This window comes from Balaenoptera physalus (assembly GCF_965194825.1).
Source record: "Balaenoptera physalus genome assembly, chromosome: 11".
In the NCBI taxonomy this organism is placed as follows: Eukaryota; Metazoa; Chordata; class Mammalia; order Artiodactyla; family Balaenopteridae; genus Balaenoptera; species Balaenoptera physalus.
The window spans coordinates 71247928-71271799 of record NC_138896.1 but is presented as its reverse complement, the minus strand read 5'-3'; the positions used below and the strand labels follow the sequence as shown (position 1 = coordinate 71271799).

General features: G+C 49.7%; 1 protein-coding gene across 8 annotated transcripts in view; it reads left to right on the top strand.

Moving 5' to 3' along the window:
• COL7A1 (collagen type VII alpha 1 chain) overlaps window positions 1-23872 on the top strand; it is a 75417-nt gene extending 51545 nt beyond the window's left edge. For 6 of the 8 annotated variants that reach the window (XM_082413534.1, XM_082413533.1, XM_082413547.1 and 3 more), the window contains 11 exons: window positions 522-588; window positions 2948-3022; window positions 3381-3437; window positions 3808-3929; window positions 5616-5823; window positions 6414-6560; window positions 17292-17396; window positions 18866-18995; window positions 19103-19165; window positions 20019-20083; window positions 21896-23872. In XM_082413534.1, coding sequence (XP_082269660.1) covers window positions 522-588; window positions 2948-3022; window positions 3381-3437; window positions 3808-3929; window positions 5616-5823; window positions 6414-6560; window positions 17292-17396; window positions 18866-18995; window positions 19103-19165; window positions 20019-20083; window positions 21896-21955 — 1099 coding nt within the window. In that variant the 3' untranslated portion in view covers window positions 21956-23872. Of the gene's footprint in view, window positions 1-521; window positions 589-2947; window positions 3023-3380; window positions 3512-3807; window positions 3930-5615; window positions 5824-6413; window positions 6561-17291; window positions 17397-18865; window positions 18996-19102; window positions 19166-20018; window positions 20084-21895 lie in introns of those variants that run through there. The other 2 variants (XM_082413537.1, XM_082413539.1) reach the window with 2 other exon arrangements.

The window sequence follows — 23872 nt, the reverse complement described above, 5'->3', positions numbered from 1 at the left end:
AAGTACAGAAAAGTGGTATTTCAAAAAGTATTCCTGTATGGATACCAAGGGGGAAAGGGGATGGTGGGATGAATTGGGAGACTGGGATTGACATATATACACTATTGATACTATGTATAAAATAGGTAACTAATGAGAACCTACTGTATAGCACAGGGGACTCTACTCAGTGCTCTGTGGTGACCTAAATGAGAAGGAAATCCAAAAAGAGGTGATATATGTATATGTATAGATGATTCACTTTGCTGTACAGTATAAACTAACACAATGTTGTAAAGCAACTATACTCCAATTTAAAAAAAGAAAAAAGTATTCCTGATGGCCAGGAACACATAGCCTTCCACCTACAGGAGCAGGGTTACCAAACACTGAAAATCTTCCCAAGGAAAGAGAAACCTTGAAAAGAGAGTAGGGGCCTCAGGGGCTGCCCCCTCTCCTGTCTGGCATAGGATATATCCCTAACCTACTGCCCTGCAGCAACCAGTCAGGTGCTTGGCTGACCTGTGTTTTCTCTTCTGAAGGCAGTGTGCCCTGGCAGCCCTCCGAGACGTTCGGCGGTTCCTTAGTGAGGAGGGGGGGCATGTGGCGGTGAGTATAACACCCTGGTGGTATCTGGGAGTGACATGTGGGAGCCCACATACTTCTACCCCTTTACTTTTCAGGCATCTGGAGGGGAAGGCAGGGTGTATGTGGCCCTAGATACCCCTGGGTACCAGCCCCTGGGAAGAAGTCTGCAGCTGCTGTGCTGGAAGAAGCCAGAGGCCAGATGTGGGCCAGGAATTTCCCTCTGGGCTTGTGGTTGTGTTTGACCCTGCAGGACTTCCCTCTGAATACTCACATTCTTGGCCACTCCACAAGTTAGAGGTGTCATGTTACCTAAGTCTTTAGCAAATGTGATTTCTCCTGGTGTGGAGAGCATCCAGCCCAACATTTGGTGGCTATTCCAGGAATCAGTTGAATGCTGGATAAGGGAATTCCCCCTCTGTGTTGGCCCCTCCAGTCAGATGGACAGGCGGGACAAGGCTGAGCAAGGGTGTCTGCAGGAAAGGGCCCTACCCCAACCCTATGTAGTCAAACACGGGCTATTTTTTCCTTCCTTTTTCCTCTTGAAGGCATGCATCCTGGAGCTCTGTCCCCCAGCCCCATCTAGATCATTTGCCCTCTAGGTCTGTCTGTGGCACAGCTGTCACCCTGGGAATTTCCTTCTCTTCCCTCCTCAGTTGAATGCCCTGCTCCTGGATCCCATGTCTTGCTTTTCCTTGCTTTACTGACTTGTTTTGTTGGAGCACATCCTCTAATAGCTTTCTGGGAAAGGTACTTGGGAAGTAAATTTTGTGAGACCTTGCATGTCTAGGAATGTCTTTTCTTTATCCTCACATTTGATGGATGGGTGGGAAGAACGTTTCCTTTAGAATTTTCATGACATTGCTCCATTGTATTGTGGCTTCTAGAATGGCTGTGGGAAAGTCTGATGTCATTCTGATTTGCTGATCCTCCTTAAAAGTTTTTTTTCCCTAGGGAATTCCCTGGCAGTCCAGTGGTTAGGACTCCATGCTCTTTCTGCTGAGGGCCTAGGTTCAATCCCTGGTCAGGGAACTAAGATCCCACAAGCCGCACGTTGCGGCCAAAAAGAAGTTAAAAAAAAAAAAAAAAGTTTTATTTCCTAGAGGAAACTGGGGGCTTCTCATGCCCCTTCCTCTGGGGAAGCTTTTAGGGTCTTCAAGGTGATGTGCTTTATGGTGGGTCTTCTCCACAATGCTGGGTCCTTGGGGGGGACCCTTTCCATCAGGGAACTCTTCTCCAGCAGCTCAGAGAAATGTCATATATTTTACTTTGTTAAACCACCCCTGCCGCTTTCTCACAACTGAGTCCCCACTCCCCTCCCATCTTCTTCTTTTTTTTTTTTAATGAATTTATTTATTTATTATTTATTTATTTTTGGCTGCGTTGGGTCTTTGTTGCTGCACGCGGACTTTCTCTAGTTGTGGTGAGCGGGGGCTACTCTTCATTTTGGTGCACATGCTTCTCACTGCGGTGGCTTCTCTTGTTGTGCAGCACGGGCTCTAAGCGCGCAGGCTTCAGTAGTTGTGGCTCACGGGCTTAGTTGCTCCGTGGCCTGTGGGATCTTCCCGGACCAGGGATCGAACCCGTGTCCCCTGCATTGGCAGGTGGATTCTTAACCACTGCGCCACCAGGGAAGTCCCTCCCTGTCCTCATTTCTTGAAGTTCCTTTTATTCTGTTTGATTTAGTCTTTGTTTTTCATGTTAGAGGTTTTGCTGGAGCATCCAGTGAGCCCTGGTCAAATGCCCTTTGTAAAAAGTTACGCTCTAAAAGCTGCTTGGGTGGGCTGCACCTGAGTGCTGGGCAGGCCCCAGGGGGGGGTCACAGACTGCCTGGAGGAGGCAAGGAGGGGGCCTGGGGCTCCACTTGCACCACCAGCCAGTCCTCCTGTTTCTTCTGCACACTTGTCCCTTTTTTCAGAGATGCCTGTGCCCTGTTCCTGACTACCGTGGTTCTGCACAAGCAGGTGTGCTCTGGTTGGTATAGGCTTGTGTTTGGTCTTCTGTGTTTCTCTGAGCCAGTTACCATGTGTCTATCTTAAAAAACTGTGTTGACATTTCCTATCTCTTCTCCTCTCCTGTTCCCATTTTACTGGGGTGACAGGATGGAGTGGAAGTAAACATGGGTTTAGTTCTCCGAGTTTAACTAGTTTCACTGGAAGTCTTGTGAGTGAGTGCCTGCTGCCCTGCTTCCAACTTCCTTGGGGTGCTCCCCAAGGAAGGGGAGGACCAGCGCAGCCATCGCAGGTCTGAAGAAGACTGGCCAGGCGGATGGCCGGACGGCAGCTGGTCCTGATGAGAAATCTGGTCCCTGTGCTACAGCTGTCGGGTGGCCCCCCCACCTTCTCCAGGGACAGAGGCTGAGTTAACCCCATTTTGGGCCTAGGTTTTTGATGCAACAAATACGACCCGAGAACGGAGAGCGACCATCTTTAATTTTGGGGAACAGAACGGCTACAAGGTGAGGCCTCCTTGGCTTACCTTGGTTGGGCTGTGGCACGTTCGGGCCCTCTGGGGCCACTTTCTCGGCCTCCTGAGGCCCACCGGCCTCAGGCAGGTGGGCTCCTGAGTGGATTTGGGATATTGATTTTCTCTCCACCTGGAGTTATCTTTCTGAGGAAGTGGGGGTCTTGGTGGGAGAGTCCTTCATAGGGCGGCACCTGCTCTGGTTCTGTGCTCCTTGACCTGACCCCACCCCCTGAAGAAGGGCCTCTGGGCAGCATGGCCCTCAGTGGGTAGGGAGCTCCGGGGAGCCAGGCTCAGGGCCCTAAATGTGTCTCTGGTTCCTTCCCTCCTGCCCACCCTGGTCTTTGCTGCAGACCTTTTTTGTTGAGTCCATCTGTGTGGATCCTGAGGTCATAGCTGCCAACATCGTGGTGAGTGGTGCATCTGACCCTGTGGGAGCAGTAATACAGCCAAGATGGCCTGTGACAGTGAGGTCCATCTCCAGGTTAGGCTGGTGCCTGGGCCGACCTTAACTTGGTCTTCTTGAACATTGTGGGCAGGGGGGAAGGCGGTAGATCTCTGGGTCGGGTGGGGACTGTGATCACAGGGTGTCCAGTAATACTCTTAGCACTGGTGTGGGAGCTGGGACCAGGGAGCCACTGGACGCTTCCGAATGGGACCAGGCCCCCTGGGAGGCCAGTCCTCCTGCCCAGCCTCCCCTCCACCCAGCATCCTCCTTGGTCTCCGACCTGCCTGGTCTCCGGCCCTGATGTGTCCTTGCTCTGTGCCTGACCCCGGCAGCAAGTGAAACTGGGCAGCCCTGACTACGTCAACCACGATAGCGATGAGGCCACGGAAGATTTCATGAGGCGCATCGAGTGCTATGAGAATTCGTATGAGTCGCTGGACGAGGACCTGGACAGGTGAGGCAGGGCAGCGCTGTGTCCTCGGCTGCGGTGGGTGGTAGGTGGGGTCCACTCGGCTGCCTCCTGTGACTCCTCAAGGTGGTGGGGCTGAGGGACCACCTCCGCGGGCAGAGATGGTCTGTCCTTTTTTGTTTCTTTCCTTGGGGTGGAAATCATGGCCCAGAGGTGACTTGCAGAACCGTAGCTGCTTTATCTGGAGCTCTGTGAGTCACAGTTTTCTGCTATTCCATCAGAAAATCAAGCCTGTTTTCTATGCAGAGGGTCTTCCCACAAGGCTTTTGCAAACAGTACACGGTCTTCTTTCAGTGGGTGGTCTGTGTTTTGAGAAGCGGAAGGGGTGCCCAGACCCTGCCTACGAACAGCTGGCAGTAACCAGTGCTTGCGAGCCCCGCCCGCCGCCCTCTGGAACAGGGATCTGTGGGACTGAGTGCTGGGTGGGGACAGCAGCCAGCCACCGGCAAGCTCTTTCCGTAAAGGCTCAGGTGGTAGATATTTTAGGCTTTGAGGACATACAGTCTCTGTTGCAGCTACTTAACTCTGCCGTTTAGTACTAAAGGAACATAGATGATACGTAAATAAATGGGCATGACTGTGTTCCCATAAAACTGTATTTACAAAACCAGGCTGAGTTTGACTTGCTGGCCATAGTTTGCCAACTCCTGTATTATAGCAGAAATGGGGGCAGTGGTTAAGTGAATAACACTTAAGGAATTAAGTTAACTTTAATAACTGAATAAAGTATTACGCAGTCCTTATAAATCATGCTGAAGAGACATGGGAAAGTGTATGTTATGTAGCATTAAGTGAAAAGGGTGGAATATGAACTTGTACTTGGGTTGTTTATAATTACATATGAATATATAATTATGAACCAAAGAAGTCAAGTGACTGCTGGGGGGATGTTTTCTGGGATGTTTGCGGGACAGTCCCTGGACTGAGTCCCCTCAGTGAGGCTGGCGCTGATCCAGTGCTGCTGCCCCGGCCTCTGTGTTTCTCCTGGTCTCCCTGCAGCATGGCATTGCTCCTTGTGGCTCTGTTCTCCACGCTGCAGGGCTGCACTGGTCCAAAGCAGGGAAAGCGGCAGAGCTGGGCTTATTGGCTGCTGCCACCAGCACCATCCTCCTGTGCTTCTTGTCTCGTCTACCTGCTGCCTGGCGTGGAACATGGCGGCCACTCGGCACACACACATGACCCGGGCTGGGTTCTCGGGGGAGGGTTCGCTGGGGGAAGGAAAGGCCAGGCCCATGGATGGCTGACCAGGAAGACTGGAGGGGAAGCGCGTTTGCCAACTACTCCCAGGTCAATCCTGGAAAAAACTGTCTCTTGTTCACCTTACAGATAGTACGTTGAGAGCTCATAGGTAGGCAAGAGGGGCCCGGGGGACATAGCACAGCGATGAAGGTCCCGATGTGGTAGGACTGACCCCTCGCTTTGAATGTCACCTTTTGGGAGCATGATGAGTGTGGAGCACCTCTCACGGGGTTTGTCTGTATGTCATGCGTGTCGTGTTGCTCCCACCTCACCCCCATCACTCGCGTACCAGCTGGCAGTCCTGTGTGTTGTGGTTTCAAGCCTGGTGGGGTCAGAGATGCAAGGCTCTGAGGCTGGTTCCTGGAGCTGGCAGGGCGTGGCCTCAAGGACCCCGGTCACACTCACAGGCTTCTCTCTACCTTCTCTGGAAAGGGATCTGTCCTACATCAAGATCATGGACGTGGGGCAGAGCTACATCGTGAACCGCGTGGCTGACCACATCCAGAGCCGCATTGTGTATTACCTCATGAACATCCATGTGACGCCCCGCTCCATCTACCTCTGCCGGCATGGGGAAAGCGAGCTCAACCTCAAGGGCCGGATTGGCGGGGACCCAGGACTGTCCACCCGGGGCAGGGAGGTCAGTGTGTGTGTGTGTGTGTGTGTGTGTGTGTGTGTGTGTGTGTGTGTGTGTGTGTGTGTGTGTGTGTGCGTGTGTTTATTTCTGTGTGCATGTGCGTGTGCTGGTGCTGGACTCCAGCTAACATGCAATCCAGGTGGATGACCTCATTCAGTCTGGAATGTTCCCATTGTATAGGGAAGGTCACCAAGCAGATGCCTGGATCTCTGGCTTGCACGCGAGCTGTCACCAGCTGATTCCCTTTCCCTGGAGAGGCATGCCATTCTGGGAGGGAGCTGAGTCGCTACAGTGCAGCTGATGCTGTGCTACAGTCCAGGGGAGACACTGAAACCTCAGTGGGAAGGTCACACAGCCTAGGACACATGGTTGGGGGGTGAGCACTGGCAGGGGACCTGATGAGCCACAGCTGGAACTACACTGAGGGTCTCGGAAGAATGCACAAGGACAGCACTTGTGGGTGTGGGTGTCAGTGTCATCGAGAGTTAGTTCGTGTTTTTTGCCAAACCTGTTTTCTCTAAGGCTGGGCCCCGTGGACCCTTTGAGGGCAGCCCAGGACCTGTGCATCTGAATTTGCTTGTGATGTGTTTCAGTTTGCCAGGAGTCTGGCCCAGTTCATCAGGGATCAGAACATCAAGGACCTAAAGGTTTGGACAAGCCAGATGAAGAGGACAATCCAGACGGCTGAGGCCCTGGGTGTGCCTTATGAGCAGTGGAAAGTTCTCAACGAGATTGATGCGGTAATCACCATCTCTTCCCTCCACTGCCCAGCTCTGGGCACAGCTGCGCTCACCCAGGGTGACAGTGTTGAAGGGGGTCAGGGAGAGCTTTTTCTTTAACATTTCATTATTGTTTAGGGTTCTGATGCATCCCTCCCTCCTTCCCTTCTTTTGTATATAACTATCTAGGTATACAGAGTGATGATTTGATGTATGTATGTATTGTGAAATAATTATCACAATAAGTTTAGTTAACATCCATCACCACACAGTTACACATTTTATTTTTCTTGTGAGGAGAACTTTCAAGACATACTCTCTTAGCAATTTTCAAATATATGATACATATTGTTAATTATAATCACCATGCTGTACATTACATCCCCAGGGCTTATTTATCTTATAACTGGAAGTTTATACCTTTTGACCCTCTTCAGCCATTTTGCCTACCAGCTGGCTTGTCATGCTTTTAACTGCCACTTTCAAATCAACAAAACCTCAAAGGGAAAAATGATGCCATATACCAGGTTCACCTCTTTGGGCTTCCCTTCACTTCAGGATCTTGGCCCCTCAGGTCTTCTCTGCCTTGTGGCTCTAGGGTGATATCAAACAGATTTATTTATTTATTTATTTATTTATTTATTTCTGTTTGGCTTTTCTAGTAGCTCTCAGTGGAGTGTTAGTCTAAAACAAGCTAGTCTACTATTGCCTGATATGGAAGTCTCGAGATCAGATTTGAATCCTACAAAGATCACCCCAACTGATAGAATTGTTTTGTTGGGATGAGGTGGGGGGACAAGCTGGAGAAGGGAGACTAGTTAGAGGTACTTGAAGTAGCCTGGTGAGGTGGTGACATCTGGAACTTGGGTGGCGGCAGTGAAAGAGGAGTAGATGGACTTGAGGGATGTTTATTCATTTATTTATCACATATTTATGTGAGGCTACTCTGTGCTAGGAACTGGGCCAGGTGCTGGGGACCAAGATCCTAATGAAAGGATAGAGGCTGATGATGCCCAAGCAGGGGTCTAAAAAGGATCTAGGGTGGCTCCAGATTTCCAGCCACTGGGAAGGGTTCTGGGGCAAGGAAGGTGATGAGCTCACCTGAGGGCAGGAACTAATCTACTTTGTTCACTGCATCGTAGGTGCTCAGTAAATATGTAGTGAATGAAAGGAAGGTGTTCCTGGGAGATGTTCAAGAGCAGGTACCCAGGAGCCAATCCGATCTCCAAAGAGAGTTGGGGCTTGGGCATCTCCCCCACAGACATGGTGCTTGAAACTGTGGAATGGATCGGGTGGCTGAGGGAGGCGAAGTAGGACCCAGGACAGAGCCCAGGGGAGCCCTGGCATTTAAGGGGCTGTGGAGGAAGCTATGGACAGGTGTCTGGTGAGGTGGAAGGGAAACCAGGCTGATGGGGTCATGGGAGTCAAGGCAGAGAGGAGGAGGCAGTGGTCAGTGGGGTGAGATACCATAGGGAGGCGGAGTGAGGCCAGGCTCCAAACTGACCATTGGGATGTCATAAGACCAGTGGGATTCTTGGCATGAGCCTACTGGGTTGGTGCCCAATGGGAATGGGTGGGGAAGTGAGTGAGGGGCAAGGGACTCAGAGTCAAGGGAGACTTGGCCGTGTGTAAGCTGATGGTGAGGGTCTGGTAGAAAGGGAGAGAATGAGATGACAGGAGGCCCTGAGTGGTGGCGGAGGCCCAGATTCCAGGGTATCAGGAGAGGAGAGGGGTGCAGGTGGCCATAGAGTACCGTGTCTCAGAACTTCATGGAGGTTTCACTCAAGAGTGAAAGGAAGGAGGAGTTTCCAGTGGGCGTTAGCCAAGGGGAAGAGTTGGCTTGTCTGGAGACCAGGAGTCTTCTGTGGCCCCCTTGTCTGTGTTCTGGGGGCGATCCTTCACCCCTAGCAGATGGATGCAGCTGTGGAAAAGGCAGACACTCATTCAGCTCATGAGCTTGTTCAGTTGTGTCCCTATGGATGAGATGGAAGCAAGTTGGACAGAGGAGGTGAGGAGTAGGGAGGAAGGTGATGAAGCCACATGCCATGGAATCCATCCCCGCTGGAAAAGATTGGGGAAGGGAAAGGGGGCATCCATGGCATTATGAGATTGGAGTGGCCACAGGCACAGCATTCATGTAGGGAGCCAGGCCAAGAAGGCTGACAGTGGGCTGTTAACCAGGGACATCTCCAGAGGGTCCCTTGGCAGCTTGGGCCACCTGGCCTCATGGAGGAAGCCTCTTTGTGAATAAGATCTTGTCCCCCGTCTGGTTATTGCTGGTCCACAGAAAACCTGTGACCATTCTTTTATTTGTTCTAGTACTTTTTCAGTTGATTATCTTAGCTTTATCTCAGGGAGCTGTCATATCTTCTGAAATAAGGATAATCCAGTTGTTACCTTCCCAGTTTAAGTGCCTTGTGTTTCTGTTGTATATTCTTTTCTTTTTTAGAAAGTCTATTTATTATTTATTTATTTATTAGTTATTATTATTTTTTGGCTGCGTTGGGTCCTTGTTGCTGCGCGTGGGCTTTCTCTAGTTGTGGCGAGCGGTGGCTACTCCTCGTTGCGGTATGCGGGCTTCTCATTGCAATGGCTTCTCTTGTTGTGGAGCATGGGCTCTAAGCGTGTGGGCTCAGTAGTTGTGGCACGCAGGCTCTAGAGCACAGGCTCACTAGTTGTGGTGTACAGGCTTAGTTGCTCCGCGGCATGTGGGATCTTCCCGGACCAGGGCTTGAACCCATGTCCCCTGCGTTGGCAGGCGGATTCTTAACCACTGCGCCACCAGGGAAGTCCTAATACCTGCTTTATCACTTGCTATTTATCTCTCCATCCCTGAGTTATCTTGATAGTTTATTTTATTCAAAATTTATTTGTTCATGAGAATAAGTTATTAGTACGTAACAGTAGAGTATATTCATGTAGTTGTATCTCAGTATCAACTATTACCTCTGTTCCCATCTTTTGATATTGTGGGGTTTTTCTTCTTAATTAGATATGTCAGAGATTAGTCACTCATTGAATTTTTTCCCCAAAGAACCAGATCTCAGATTGTATCAATTCTATTGTTTTTCTATTTCCGAATTCATTTATTTTTTTGCTTTTATGTTATTTTCCTTTTACTTTCTTTCAGTTTTTAAAAAAGCTTCTAGAGTTTATTGACTGAGGCATTTATAGTCATTCTTTCTTCTTTAATAATGAAAGCATTTAAAATGATTTTCTGATGGATTTTATTGTGTTGAAGTCCAAGAATGTGACCTGCAGTTCAGCCTTTTGGAATTTTTTTTTTAATTAATTAATTTATTTTTGGCTGTGTTGGGTCTTCGTTGCTATGCGTGGGCTTTCTCTAGTTGCGGCGAGTGGGGGCTACTCTTCCTTGCGGTGCGTGGGCTTCTCATTACGGTGGCTTCTCTTGTTGTGGAGCACAGGCTCTAGGAGCGCAGGCTTCAGTGGTTGTGGCACGTGGGCTCAGTAGTTGTGGCTCATGGGCTCTAGAGCACAGGCTCAGTTGTTGTGGCGCACGGGCTTAGTTGCTCCACAGCATGTGGGGTCTTCCCTGACCAGGGCTCAAACCTGTGTCCCCTGCATTGGCAGGTGGATTCTCAACCACTGCACCATGAGGGAAGCCCTGTACTTTTCTATATGGTTGAAAATTTTCAAAAGAAAAAGTTTGTGTATCTCATTAATTTCAACTTTAATTATATCATTCAAATTTTCTGTCTTTTTTTTTTCTATTTGATCATGTTGAATGTTAATTATACTCTAATTATAATTTTGTTGATTTTTCTTGCATTTTCAAGAATTTTGCATTATTTTACCTTTTTTTCTTCACATATTTTGATGTTTTATTATAAAGTAAAGTTCATGACTTAGGAATTTGTGGGACATAAAAGGAAACAGATGGCCACTCCAATTAGGTTAATTCAATGAGGATTTATAAAAGGACCCTTTTTCAAAGATAATGGGCAGGATATAGGGACCTCGTAACAACAGGGACCATTGCTTCCCTTGGGCAGAGGAGAGAGAGGATATAGGAACCTGGGGACAGGGAGCAGTGAGGAAAGGGCAGCCTGGTGGGATGGAACCTTGGGTGAGGGCCTAGACCGCTGAAAGCAACTTCTTCAGGAGGGAATCAGAGTAAACATCTCAGCCTCACTCTCCTCCCTCCCTGTGACCTCCTGCCAGTGTTCCTCATGGCCTAGCCCAACAAGACATTAGTGGCCATGGGAGCCTTGTAGATGCGTGCACAAAGGTCAGCCTCCTGGGGCAGAGAGCAGGTGGAGAAGCAGAAGGATATGGAGGGGCAAATGAGAGGAAACAGCACAGACTTCCTTCTATTTCAGCATTTAAAAGATGCTGTTCCATTGTTGTCTTCTTCTTCTTCTTCTTCTTCTTCTTTTTTTTTTTTTTGGCTGCCCTGGGTCTTCACTGCGGCGCGCAGGCTCTTCGTTTCAGCGTGCGGGCTTTTCTCTAGTTTCGGTGTGTGGGCTTCTCTAGTTGTGGCACGCGGGCTCTAGAGGGCACGGGCTCAGTAGTTGTGGTGCGTGGGCTTCTCTCTAGTTGTGGTGCACGGGCTTAGTTGCCCCGTGGCATGTGGGATCTTCGTTCCCCAACAAGGGATCAAACCCTTGTCCGCTGCATTGGAAGGCAGATTCTTAACCACTGGACTACCAATGGACCACCTCTATTGTCTTCTGGGTCACACTGTTTTCTAGCAAGAAGTTTGCTGTCATTCTTATCTTCGTTTTGTATATAATGTATCTTCTTTTACTCTATTTTCTCTTTATTATTGATTTTAAGCAATTGGATTATGATGTGCTTTGGTATGTTTTACTTTATGTTTATCCTGCTTAGAGTTCATTGAGATTCTTGGATTTCTAGGTTTCTAAATATGAATTTGAAAAAAAATTTAAGATATCATTTCTTTAAATATATTTTCTGCTACCCTGTCTCCTACCCTGGACTCCAACTTCTTGTATGTTAGACCATTTAGTATAGTATGTAGAACCTATGGGATAATCCCACAGGTCACTGAGCTTCTGTTCATTGTTTCTCAGTCTTTTGTTCTTTCCAAGTTTCTGTTTGGATAGTTTCTGTTGCTATATCTTCAAGCTCACTTATCTTTACTGCTGTTTTTGTTAAACTCATCTAGCATCCAGTGAACTTTATATTTCAGGTGTTATGTTTTTAAGCTCTAGGAGTTCAGTTTTGTTCTTTTTTGTGTCTTCTTCTTTTCTTGTGATGCTCTGCAGTCCAGGAAGTGCCTGCAGTAAATTGCTGCAGTCGTAGGCTCCTTGTGTCCCTTCTGAAGGATCACAACCCTGCTCTGCCTGTTGTCTAGTGTCTACAAACAATTGTTGCATACATTTTGTCCAGTTTTTTTGAATTGTTTATGTTGGGCCAAGAGCAAATCTGGTACCAGTTACTCCACTGTGGCTCAGCCTTCATTTTGGATGGTTCCTGTTTCAATATAAAACACTTTTTGCATGGATTTATACTTTGACTAATTTGAATATTATCATCCCTGCTTTTCTTTTTCCAATTTTTTTTTTTTTTTGGTAAAATGCACATAACATAAAATTTATCATCTTAACGACCATTTTTACGTGCACAGTTCAGTGGTATTAAATACATTCATAATGTGCAGTCATCACCACCATCCATCTCCAGAACTCTTTTTTTTAATAGTTTTATTTTTGTCACCATGTTAATGTTTATAAATTTATTTACTTTTTAAATATTTATTTATTTATTTAGGTTGCACCGGGTCTTAGTTGCGGCATGTGGGATCTTTGTTGCGGCATGTGGGATCTTTGTTGCGGCATGCAGGATCTTTAGTTGTGGCATGCGCATTTATTTATTTATTTATTTATTTATTTTATTTTTGGCTGTGTGGGGTCTTAGTTGTGGCACGTGGGATCTTCGTTGCATCATGCATGAGGGATCTAGTTCCCTGACCAGGGATTGAACCTGGGCCCCCTGCATTGGAGGTGCGGAGTCTTACCCACTGGACCACCAGGGAAGTCCCCATCTCTAGAACTCTTTTCGCCTTATAAAATGGAAACTCTATACCCATTAAACAATAACCCCCATTTCTCTGACAACTAGCATTTTACTTTCTGTCTCTTTGATTCTGTCTGTATGATTTTTCTGTCTCCAAGTATGTCACATAAATGGAATCATGTAGTATTTGTCCTTTTGTGACTGGTTTATTTCACTTATCATAATGTCCTCAAGGTCCATCCATGTTGTAGCATATGTCAGAATCACATTTTTAAGCTTGAATATGGTTCCATTGTATGTATATACCACATTTTGCTTATCCATTCATTTATCTATGGACATTTGGGTTGCTTCCACCTTTTAGCTATTGTGCATAGGGCTGCTATGAACATGGGTATATAAGTATCTCTTTGAAACACTGCTTTCATTTCTTTTTGGTACATATGTAGAAGTGGAATTGTTGGATCATATGGTAATTCTATTTTTATTTTTTTGAGGAACCGCTATACTTTTTTCCATAGCAACTGCACCATTATACTTTCCTACCAACAGTGCACGAGTGTTCTTATTTCTCCACATCTGTGTCAACACTTGTTATTTTTCTATTTTTTTTTTTTTACAGTAGCCATTCTAATGAGTGTGAGGTGGTATCTCACTTTGGTTTTAATTTGCCATCCTTGCTTTTTGTCCATGTTTTTTTTTGTTATGCCTACTCCCTTTTATTTTTAACCTTTTTCTGTCATTTCTTTAGATGAAAGGAACATATCTTTGGTTTATTTTTTGGGCTGAGAGCTTTTTTCATTTAGGAATCTAAACCCATTCATATTTATTATTACAATTGCTATCTTTGTCCTTTTTTTTCCCCAGTACCTTGCAGATTTCTCTTCATCTCTTTTTTTTTTTTTTTTCTGTATAAACATCATCTTTTCTGTGATTTGGAAGGCAAGCAGTGTTTTTATTCCAGTAGTCATTACTTTACAGCTTTTCCAAAACATTCTTAAGCAGAATGCTTGTAAATAAAGGAATAACTAAAATATACTTATCAAAATTAGTAACAGGAAAATAATTCTTGACTCTGTTGGGAATTATGAGGATGTGTTATTTCCATTTGTTTCCTTTCTGCCCTTTTTTTTTTTTTTTTTTTACTGTAATTGGGCAGAGTATAGCGTCAAGGTTGTTTTTTTTTTATCTGTTGTAGCTCTTCTTTAGAATTGATGAACTCTTTCAAAAGAGTAAGCAATTTCTGTGACCCATTTTATAGCTCATTTAACCCATTTTGTGGGCTTTCATCAGCTGTGGCTGGTGGGCGTTACAGGAGGTTTCCAGCCCTGATTTCTTTCTCGTGCAAATAGCAGCTCCCTGATGCAGGTTAGGGGTCTGGTGTCTGCCTTCCAAGGGCACGGATATGGCTGTAGCATTTGGTTTTTCAGAGAAGCCTTAGCAGCCCTGATCTTTTTTTCTTTGAGGTTAATCTGATTATTTTCCTAGATACACTGGATTCCCTTCTTTATCTTTAGTTTGGAAACTATTCTAGTATCTATGATCTGTTAGTCATCTTTCCATGTTTATCTTTGTTCTTTCCTCTGTTCTGGTAAACAGCCTTGGGCTAGTCTTCTGTTTTAATGTTGTGATTTTTTTCTTAGCCCAATCCACAATTTACTGTCTTATTTTTCCTTTTTTAAAAACAACAGCTTTATCGAGATATGATTCCCATATGATATAGTTCACCTATTTAAATTGTACAATTCATTCGTTTTTAGTATATTCACAGAGTTATGCAACCATCACCACAATCAATTTTAGAACATTTTTGTTGTTCCAAAAAGCAACCCTGTACCCATACCCCCATTTCCTTCCAGTCCTTCCCCCCAGTCCTAGGCTACCACTAATCTGTTTTCTGTCTCTGTAGATTGGCCTATTCTGGACATTTCATTCCTCCTGTGGTAGAATGTATCAGTATTTTGTTCCTGTATATTGCCGAATAATATCCCATTGTATGGATATACCACATGTTATTTATCCATTCACCAGTCGATGGGCATTTGGATAGTTTCCATTTTTTGGCTTTAGGAATGATGTTGCTCTGAACGTACAAGTTTTTGTGTGGACATGTTTTCATTTCTCTTGGGTAGATAGCCAGGAGTGGAATTGCTAGGTCATATGTTAACTCTATGTTTTTTTGTTTGTTTTATTTTTTTATTTTGGCTGTGCTGTGTGACCTGTGGGATCTTAGCTCCCTGACCAGGGATTGAACCCAGGCCCTTGGCAGTGAAAGCACAGAGTCCCAACCACTGGGATGCCAGGGAGTCCCCCATGTTAACTCCGTTTAAGCTTGTTAGAAACTGCCAGGCTGTTTTCCAAAGTGGCCGCACCATTTTACATTCCCACCAGCAGTGTATGAGGGTTCTGATTTCTCTGCATCCTCCTTATCACTTGTCATTATCTGCCTTTTTTGTTATAGCTGCCCACACTAGAACACAGTTCAGCCAAGTTCTCTGCTGCTTTATGATAAAGATTGCCTTTTTTCTCTCCCTCTCTCTTTTTTTTTTGGCCGCACCACACAGCTGCGTGATCTTAGTTCCCCGACCAAGGATTGAACCTGGGGCCACGGCAGTGAAAGCACAGAGTCCTAACCACTGGACCTCCGGAGGAATCCCTAAACATTCATATTTCTAGCAACATTCTGTTCATGATAATATACGTATTCTCTAAGGCAATAGAGGCTTTCTCACTTCCTTCTGAGCCATCACCCTAATCACTTTTTTTTTGGCCACACTGTGGCCTGTGGGTTCTTAGTTCCCCGACCAGGGATTGAACCCGGGCCCTCAGCAGTGAAAGCATGGGGTCCTAACCACTGGACCGCCAGGGAATCCCCCAATCTTTTTTTTTTTTAATTAATTTATTTATTTTTGGCTGCGTTGGGTCTTCATTGCTGCGCACAGGCTTTTCTCTAGCTGTGACAAGTGGGGGCTACTCCTCATTGCAGTGTGTGGCCTTCTCATTGTGGTGGCTTCTCTTGCTGCGGAGCACGGGCTCTAGGCACGCATGGGCTTCAGTAGCTGTGGCACACGGGCTTAGTTGCTTTGCGGCATGTGGGATCTTCCCAGACCAGGGCTTGAACCCGTGTCCCCTGCATTGGCAGGCGGATTCTTAACCACTGTGCCACCAGGGAAGTCCCTCCAATATCTTAAGGTAGAAGATTAGATTAGTGATATGAGATCTTTCTTTTTTGATATAGGCATTTATATGTTTAAATTTTCCTCATCGGGCTTCCCTGGTGGTGCAGTGGTTGAGAATCCACCTGCCAATGCAGGGGACACGGGTTCAAACCCTGGTCCGGGAAGATCCCACATGCCGCGGAGCAACTGGGCCTGTGAGCCACAATTACTGAGCCTGCGTGTCTGGAGCCTGTGCTCCGCAACAAGAGAGGCCACGATAGTGAGAGGCCCGCGCACTGTGATGAAGAGTGGCCCCCGCTTGCCCAACTAGAGAAAGCCCTCGCACAGAAACAAAGACCCAACACAGCCAAAAATAAATAAATAAATAATTAATTAAAAAAAAAATTTTTCCTTATCGTCTTTCCTTTTTAATAGACAACTTTGCCCCCAAGGCTTTGTCTAGGAAAAAAACCCCGAGGACAAAGGTAGAAACCAGCAGCTTTTTATTTTTTATTTGATTTTATTTTTTATTTTTCAGAATAATTTGTTTATTGTGTGTGTTATGAATTGTAGTGTCACAGTTTGTTCTCCCGACCCCCACTTTATAGTTTCTCACATATTTATTTTGAATTTTATTTTATTTATTTTTTTATACAGCAGGTCCTTATTAGTCATCAGTTTTATACACATCAGTGTATACATGTCAATCCCGATCACCCAATTCATCACACCACCACCACCACCCCCCCCGCCACTTTCCCCCCTTGGTGTCCATATGTTTGTTCTCTACATCTGTGTCTCAAGTTCTGCCCTGCAAACCGGTTCATCTGTACCATTTTCTAGGTTCCACATATATGCGTTAATATACGATATTTGTTTTTCTCTTTCTGACTTACTTCACTCTGTATGACAGTCTCTAGATCCATCCACGTCTCTACAAATGCCCCAATTTCGTTCCTTTTTATGGCTGAGTAATATTCCATTGTATACATGTACCACATCTTCTTTATCCATTCGTCTGTCGATGGGCATTTCGGTTGCTTCCATGACCTGGCTATTGTAAATAGTCCAGCAGCTTTTTATTACGGGCGTTTTATTGCTTCCTCTCTGGGCACCTCCTGTGTGCTGGTTCTTGGCTTGAGCCTTAGAAGGACTGACACTGGTCAGTCCACACATTTTCCTGGGCTCTTTTGTTTTGTTTTAAAATGGCATTTGTATACGATACTCTATGCTGTGCGTGTGTGTGTATCCTGAATGACACGAGGGAAATCTTACTTTATAGCCTGTGCAATAACCCATGCTCTGCTGTAGTATTTCCACAGCACAGAAGACAAAAAGACACATTAGAAAAGACACATAGTTAACATTTCTGTGTTTATCTTTATGGCATAAACTGGATGGATGGACGATGGGTGGGTGGAAAAGACGTGTGATAGCTTTTTCCAAATGTGAGGCTGCCCCTGCTTAGTGTTCCCAGGGTGCCTGCTCTTCCCAGCTGGGAGAGGCCCTGTGGCCCAGGAAATGCCCTCCCCCCGACACAGGGCTGATCCCTGGGCCTGGTGTGGGCGGTGTGATGAATGCGGTGTCTCCCTAGGGCGTCTGCGAGGAGATGACCTACGAGGAAATTCAGGATCATTATCCACTGGAATTTGCCCTGCGAGACCAGGACAAGTACCGGTACCGGTACCCCAAGGGGGAGGTAGGTGAGATATGGGGGCTTAGTCCCAGCCACCTGCTGCCTGCCTGGGAGGACCGCCTGTGACTGAGGGCCCCGCCCCGAGGGGCTCTGCAGAGGCTCCGTGGGCAGCAGGAGGGGCCTGGCCTCAGAGGTAGGCAGCCTGGGTGTGTGTGTCACCTCCACCACTTCTCAGCCGTGGCCCAGGCTGCAGGCCCCTCCTTGGGTGGTGGGTGAGCAGTGCTGCCCAGGAATCCCAGCCCTGAGGCCTCCTGGAGCCCTGTTCCCCGTCACTCCCCATCTTTACTTTCCCCATCCCTGGAAGTGTCATAGGGTGACCCCATCCTCCCTGCAGCTCCAGACACCACCCCTAGCCCTGAATCCAGACCTAGGGATTCATTTTCCCCTGGTGAGTCGTGGCTACCATAAGTCACCTGCACTGTCCCCTCCCCTCAGACTGGCTCTCGCCTCAGCCCAGGCCCCGGGTAGAAACAGTGTCACCTTTGACTCATGTATCTCCCACTTCTAGGACGTGACCTGGGGCAGTGGCCAAATAAAAATACCTCCCACAGACACACAGGTTTGTGTACACACATACATGTACACATGCAGAAACCCCCCCGCCCAAATGCCAGGCTCACAGGTGCCTATGCTGTGCTGTCCTCGGGAATAGGACAGCTTCGGGTAGCATTAATATTTCCCCACATCATACTGTGAGGGAGAGCCCAGATTTAGAACCAAACCAGATAACAGTAAAAAGAAACAAAGCAGCTGGCTGCTCAAAGTTGAGAATACAGGGGGGAAATTGGTAGGGAAGTTAGTTGCTGAAAGAAGCAATCTAGGATTTCCCCAGAAATACCAGGGGCTGGCACAAGTTGGTATTACTCCCAATCAAATCGTGGGGCAAACTCAGCTCCAAGCTTGAGGCCTTTTCTTTTTCTGAAGGACGGCTCACTGTGTGCAAACAGGGGTGAACCCCCAGGGCAGGGTCTCCCAGTGAAAAGCTCTAGACCTGCCAGTCACCGGGGTTGGTCCAAGGGCTCCCTCACGGCACCCAGGGCAGGTACAGGGCAGGCAGACTGTGAGGGTCCTTCCTGGGAGCTCAGGCATTCTGACAGGTTGCACTCTGGCAAGTTTGGGAGGGTTTTGCTTCCCCTCCCCACAAGCCTCGTTCTGTGTACTCCACGTGCGCTGGGTAGGAAGGGAGCCGTGTCTTCTCCACCTGTCATCAGTTGCCAGCATGTGAATTCCAGCAGCTGAGGGTTCAGCAAAGGGCCCCAGGATGGGCACGGAGGTGGCCCCTTGGACGCAGCCTAAGCCCCAGCCCTGCCCTCTCGGTCCTACTGGGACCTGGCCCTGGGATAGGGGAGGTGACCCCTTTGTCAGACTGCCAGAATGGTGAGGAGTTCAGGAGAAGGTAGCCCACTACCCAGAACATCTCCATCCCTACCCCTGGAGCTGGGTTGAGGGACGCTTCCTACTTGCCCTTGCAGTCCTATGAGGACCTGGTCCAGCGACTCGAGCCTGTCATCATGGAGCTGGAGCGGCAAGAGAATGTGCTGGTCATCTGCCACCAGGCTGTGATGCGCTGCCTCCTGGCCTACTTCCTTGACAAGGCGGCAGGTGCGGACGCTGCCCCTGGGGAGGTGGGATGTGTGTGTGTGAGAGAGATTGAAGGGGACTGTCACCTGGGCATCCCTGGTGCCAGCCCTCTCCGTCTGTGTCCACAGAACAGCTGCCCTACCTCAAGTGTCCGCTGCACACGGTCCTGAAGCTGACCCCTGTGGCTTATGGTAAAGAAGCTTCCTGCATGCTGACCTGGTTGCCAGACTGGCTCTCTGCAGGGTTCCGTGGTTTTCTGTAAAACCCCTCCCTTGAAAATTCATTAGATGCTCATTCCTCCTCCTTCCACCCCACCACCTTTCCCAATTTGCTTTTTAATTTTTTTTGTTTTAATTCCTGCGGCCACAGGAAGCCTCCCCAATGATCCTTCCTTAACCATTACCCACCCACATGAAGGGCTTTTCTACTGGTTTCTCCAAAATCCCCCAGAAAGCCCCACGGCCCCCAGGACCCGGACCTGAAAATATGCGCCTCTGCCTTGGGCTCTGCCGGCAGAGGCCTCACGCAACTTCCTAACCTCCTGGGTCCCGGCTCCTCCCCTTCAACACTGGACGAGGCACTCTCACGTGGTTGTGCCCTCGGGACAATCACTGTAAAGCTCAGTGGCAGCTGAAGTCATCCCAGTGCGTGTTAATCGCCTCGTCCCCCTTTGCACTGAGCACCTGGCACCGTGGTGATCCCGCCTCGTGTGTGAGACGGGGCTGGGTGCGGGTCTGCTCAGCGTAGTGGCCCCTCACTGAGCTAGGCTTGTTGCTTCTCAGACCGCCCTCAGCCCCCGAGGTGGGCCGCTCATCCTCACCGTGGCCGCGCCTGGTGCCCGGGCTCCTCGGCGAGCCGGCGCCGGCCAGTGGCCCAGAGGCTCGGGCCTGACACGCCGCCTAGTGCTTCCTCACGGGGCCTCCGCGGCTGCCTCAGGTGGGAGGACTGGAGTGAGGCTGAGGCGTCCTCCCGGGAGAAGCTTCTACCCCTGTGGCTCAGCTGCCTTTCAGGAGGGGGAATGGATTTGCATCTTCCCTTTGGCAGGTTGTAAAGTGGAGTCCATATTCCTGAATGTGGCGGCCGTGAACACGCACCGGGACAGGCCTCAGGTAGCAGCCGGGTCACTGCTGGGGTGGTGGGCACGTTCCTGGGGGTCCAGACACAGCAACCCAGGGCCAGGCCCAGCTGGGGCATCTACTGAGTGAGCCTGAGTTCTCTGTCAGGGTGACGCTGTGGCCAGAATAGAGGCTAGAGGCCTACAGGGGGCAGGCGCTTCCATGTCCCACCAGCCCAGGCCTCATGAGCACCTGTCCAACTTGAGCACCTTTAAAAAGTAAAAGTGAAAAATGTCCTGCTTTGTTGCGGAAAGGGCCATGCAGAGGCTGAGGGTGTCTCGGTGCTGCGTAGAGACCTTCCTGCGGAAGGACACGTCTCTGTTCTGTGTTCCCCCAGCGTTAAAGATAGAAGCTCCTTGAAGTGTTGCCCAGAAGCACTTCATGCCCGTGTGGGATCCTTCTGCCATGTTGGTTTCCTCTCCCACTGAGGCCAAGAGCAGGACCGCCCCTCTGGGCCCCATTCCCAGAGTCTGTTGCACCAGGAAGGCTCCTGGGGCCTTAGTCATGCCTGCTGCCACCCACAATGGGACGTGCTGGGCCTTGGGTCCCTGCCCAGGGTGCAGGCCTTGGGCCCCGCAGGCTGAGGTGTGTGGACGTGTCCTCCTACTTCCTAAGGCTGCTTCCTCTCACCAGACCCAGTCATTGTGTAAACCTCTTCCCTGTTTGCTCTGAGAGTCCGATGCAGGCCCAGTCTGGCACACACAGGTCTCAGGGGAAGATGTCCCAACAGGCCCCTCGTGCTGAGGAAAGCCCAGAAGGCGTTGGGCCCCCAGCACTGACAGGGTGATGGTGAAAGAGGCCCCTGGACCCAGCAAGCATCAGGGGCTGGTGCCCCGGTCCATTTGCAGGAGTCAACATGGCCATGGGGTAGTTGGCAGGCACCCTGCTTGCCTCTGGGTAGGCGCTTCTGAGAGGCAAACTTCTGTTGGCCACAGGTTCTGGGATGGTTCCTTTTAAGGTGGGCAGGATCTCCAGGTCCTGGCCCATCCTTGGGGGCAGGTTGTGGTGAGAAAGGGGCCCTTGGGAAGCCTGCCCCCAGTGAGAATTGCACCTGCCCCTACAATTCCAGTGGCCAGCCCTGTGAACTCAGGAGTATGGCCAAAGGGGCCATGTTTCCCTCCCTGCAGATCTGGGCTGTGGCCCAGGTCATTGGTGACCTGCTCCGTTGGGCCACCAAGATCAGCGATCACATAGGATCACGTAGTCTTACAGAGTTGAGGGAAGTCTCTGACCCCCATCCCTTAGGCCTGAGATGCCCTGAACTCAGCCGGCTGTGGACAGAACTGGGCTCTGCAGCTGAGGCAGGGGAGGGGGGCTGTTCAGGAGGTGCAGGGGGCCCTGTGCCCCAGCTCTCAGGGGACAGACCAGGCTGTAGAACAGGAGATGTCCGCAGGCTGCTGGGGCCATATCTGACACCTGTCCACCGACACACTGACATAGCCTGGAGGAGGGCACCCTCAGGAGCTGGTCCCCTTCCCAGCCAGCTGTTTCTCCCCACCTGACCCAGACCTGCAGCAGGAGGCGGGGATGGCCTCACCCTGGGTAATGCCTGACCTGCCTGCAAGGAGCAAGCAGGAACTGGAGGTGTCCTTCATCCCCCACCTTTGTTCTGGTGTTTGTCACCCACCACGTGTCAAGAGGCTCTTGACCCCTGGCTCTTAGGAAAGGTCGGGGTCTAAGTCCTGTGGCCGGGGCTCCTCGGGGTGAGAATGTGAGTCCAGCGGCCATAGCGATGAGCAAAGCAGATAGTGGTGACTGTGTGTCCTTGGCAGAGGGTCAGTGTTCTGTGTGTTTAATTTTGTGCAGAATGTAGACATCTCTCGGCCTCCGGAGGAAGCCCTTGTCACGGTCCCTGCTCACCAGTGACCGTGTGTCGTCCACTGCAACCCACGGGCAGGTGTTGATCTCTGTGGACGAGGTCATTCCAGGCCCTCTGCTCTGTGTGACAGTCACCACACAGGAACACCCTCAAAGCCATGCATGGCTGGTGGCACCCAGAATCCCTGCCCCAGCCCACCTGTTTCCTTGTTGACAGCGACAGGGTTGTATGCGGTGCCCAACCTGCTGCTAAAAACCACTTGGCCTGACTGCGTCTGCACCGGGCTGGTGAGAGGTTTCCCAGCCCCTGATCCTTCTGTTCTCTCTCACCGGCCGGGTGGGCTTTGTGAAGTGTGAAACCCAAAAATGTGAAACGGAAAGCACTTGCTGTGATGTTTCCACCCACTGAGGCCGAGCTGCCTGGGTAGACCTGGGGACCCCTGCCAGGGCTCTGCTGCCCTCTCTTTGGCCACTTCCTGAGCCAGAGGTAAGGTGTTCATGAGCTGCTGCTGCCTCAGTAAGCGGGAAAGAGCCCTCCCCATCCTGCCTCGCCAGGAACTGAAGAGCTTCCGCCAAGGCAGCCACCTCCACTGGCCAGACCCTTGGGTCCGTGCGTCTGCATTTGTGGACGCTCAGGAAAGCAGTGTGTTCACTTCAGCACATGGGAATGCACAGAAACATGCAGGCATCGGGGTGTTTGCAATTACCCGTTCCCAATTATGCCTACACTGGAATACTCGTGGGAGCTGGTAGCCAAGGCCACCCCTCTCCAACTGCTCTCATGGTGCAACACGTAAAGAAAGATGTGAAGACGGGACAGTTGTATGAGTCGCCCTTCCCAGTGCTCGAGGGAGAGGCTGCCCTCTCATCTTCCTCTCCCAGCCATGCCACTGGGCTACCTTGCCCACTGCTGCCTGTGTCCACACAAGAGTGTACACTGGTGGCAGGGACCTGCATTTGCTGTGAAGGATTCGGAAAAGCTTTCATGGTCCTGCAAAGCCCGTCCTGGCGTTTGTTGACCTCTACCCGCGGGACTAAGCACAGGAAAGCCCAGAGCTGGAGGCAGCCCCCGGCCAGGGCAGGATTTTCCCAGCTTCTGATTCTTGTACACAGGAGCCTGATGAAAACGACCTCGGGAAGCCTGCCACCTGTCACGCCCCTGAGTTCTTTTGGGCCCAGGGAGTTGGGCTGGGCCGCGGGTTCCAGCTCCCATTTTGTAGCTGGGAGAACAGGCTGGCCAGCAAGTTGTGAGGCTGGGTGAGGAAGTGTGTGGATTTGTAGTTGGATGCGCTGCTGTCCACAGGTGGCAGTCCTTGGTGAAGTCAGGCCCCAGGATCCTGTGTCCCGGGCCCAGGCTGATGGTCTCTCGGCCTCGAGTGCCACAGCAGCTATGGACAGACATGGGTGGAGAGATGTCCAGGACAGAGCCGTGGCAGGGCCCTCCTTCTGGACTTATCTCCTGTCAGAGCCCCAGGCCCCTTAGACCCAGGGCCAGAGGACCACACCACTGCCTTTGGGATGTGGGGACTGCAGCCTTTGCTTCCATGTCCGCCAGAGTATTGGTGACTTTTGGTCATGCTCAGTTGTTGGCCATAGCAGGTCCCTTTGGTCAGCGGCATGTACATCTAGATGTCACCACCTCTCCAAGACCTCAGGCTGGCTGAGGAGAGACCAGCGAGGCCCTTTCTCTCTGTCCAGAGGGCAGCCAGGAGCTACTGGAGACGTGTCACAAGGACTGGGATGGGGCAGAGGGAAGTCTGGGATCCCAGCGGGGCTCACCCTGGGCCGGCTCTGCCTGGGCAGCCGTCCACCTGGCTGGCTGCCCGGTTGTAGCCAGGACGGTTGATGTGCTCCTGTTGCAGACATGTTTCCTGCTCGCCCTGGAATGGATGTTGTTGAATCTCAGCCACACATCACACTGTGTCCAACATTCTTTGCAATAAATGCTTTTTAAAAAAAGAACAA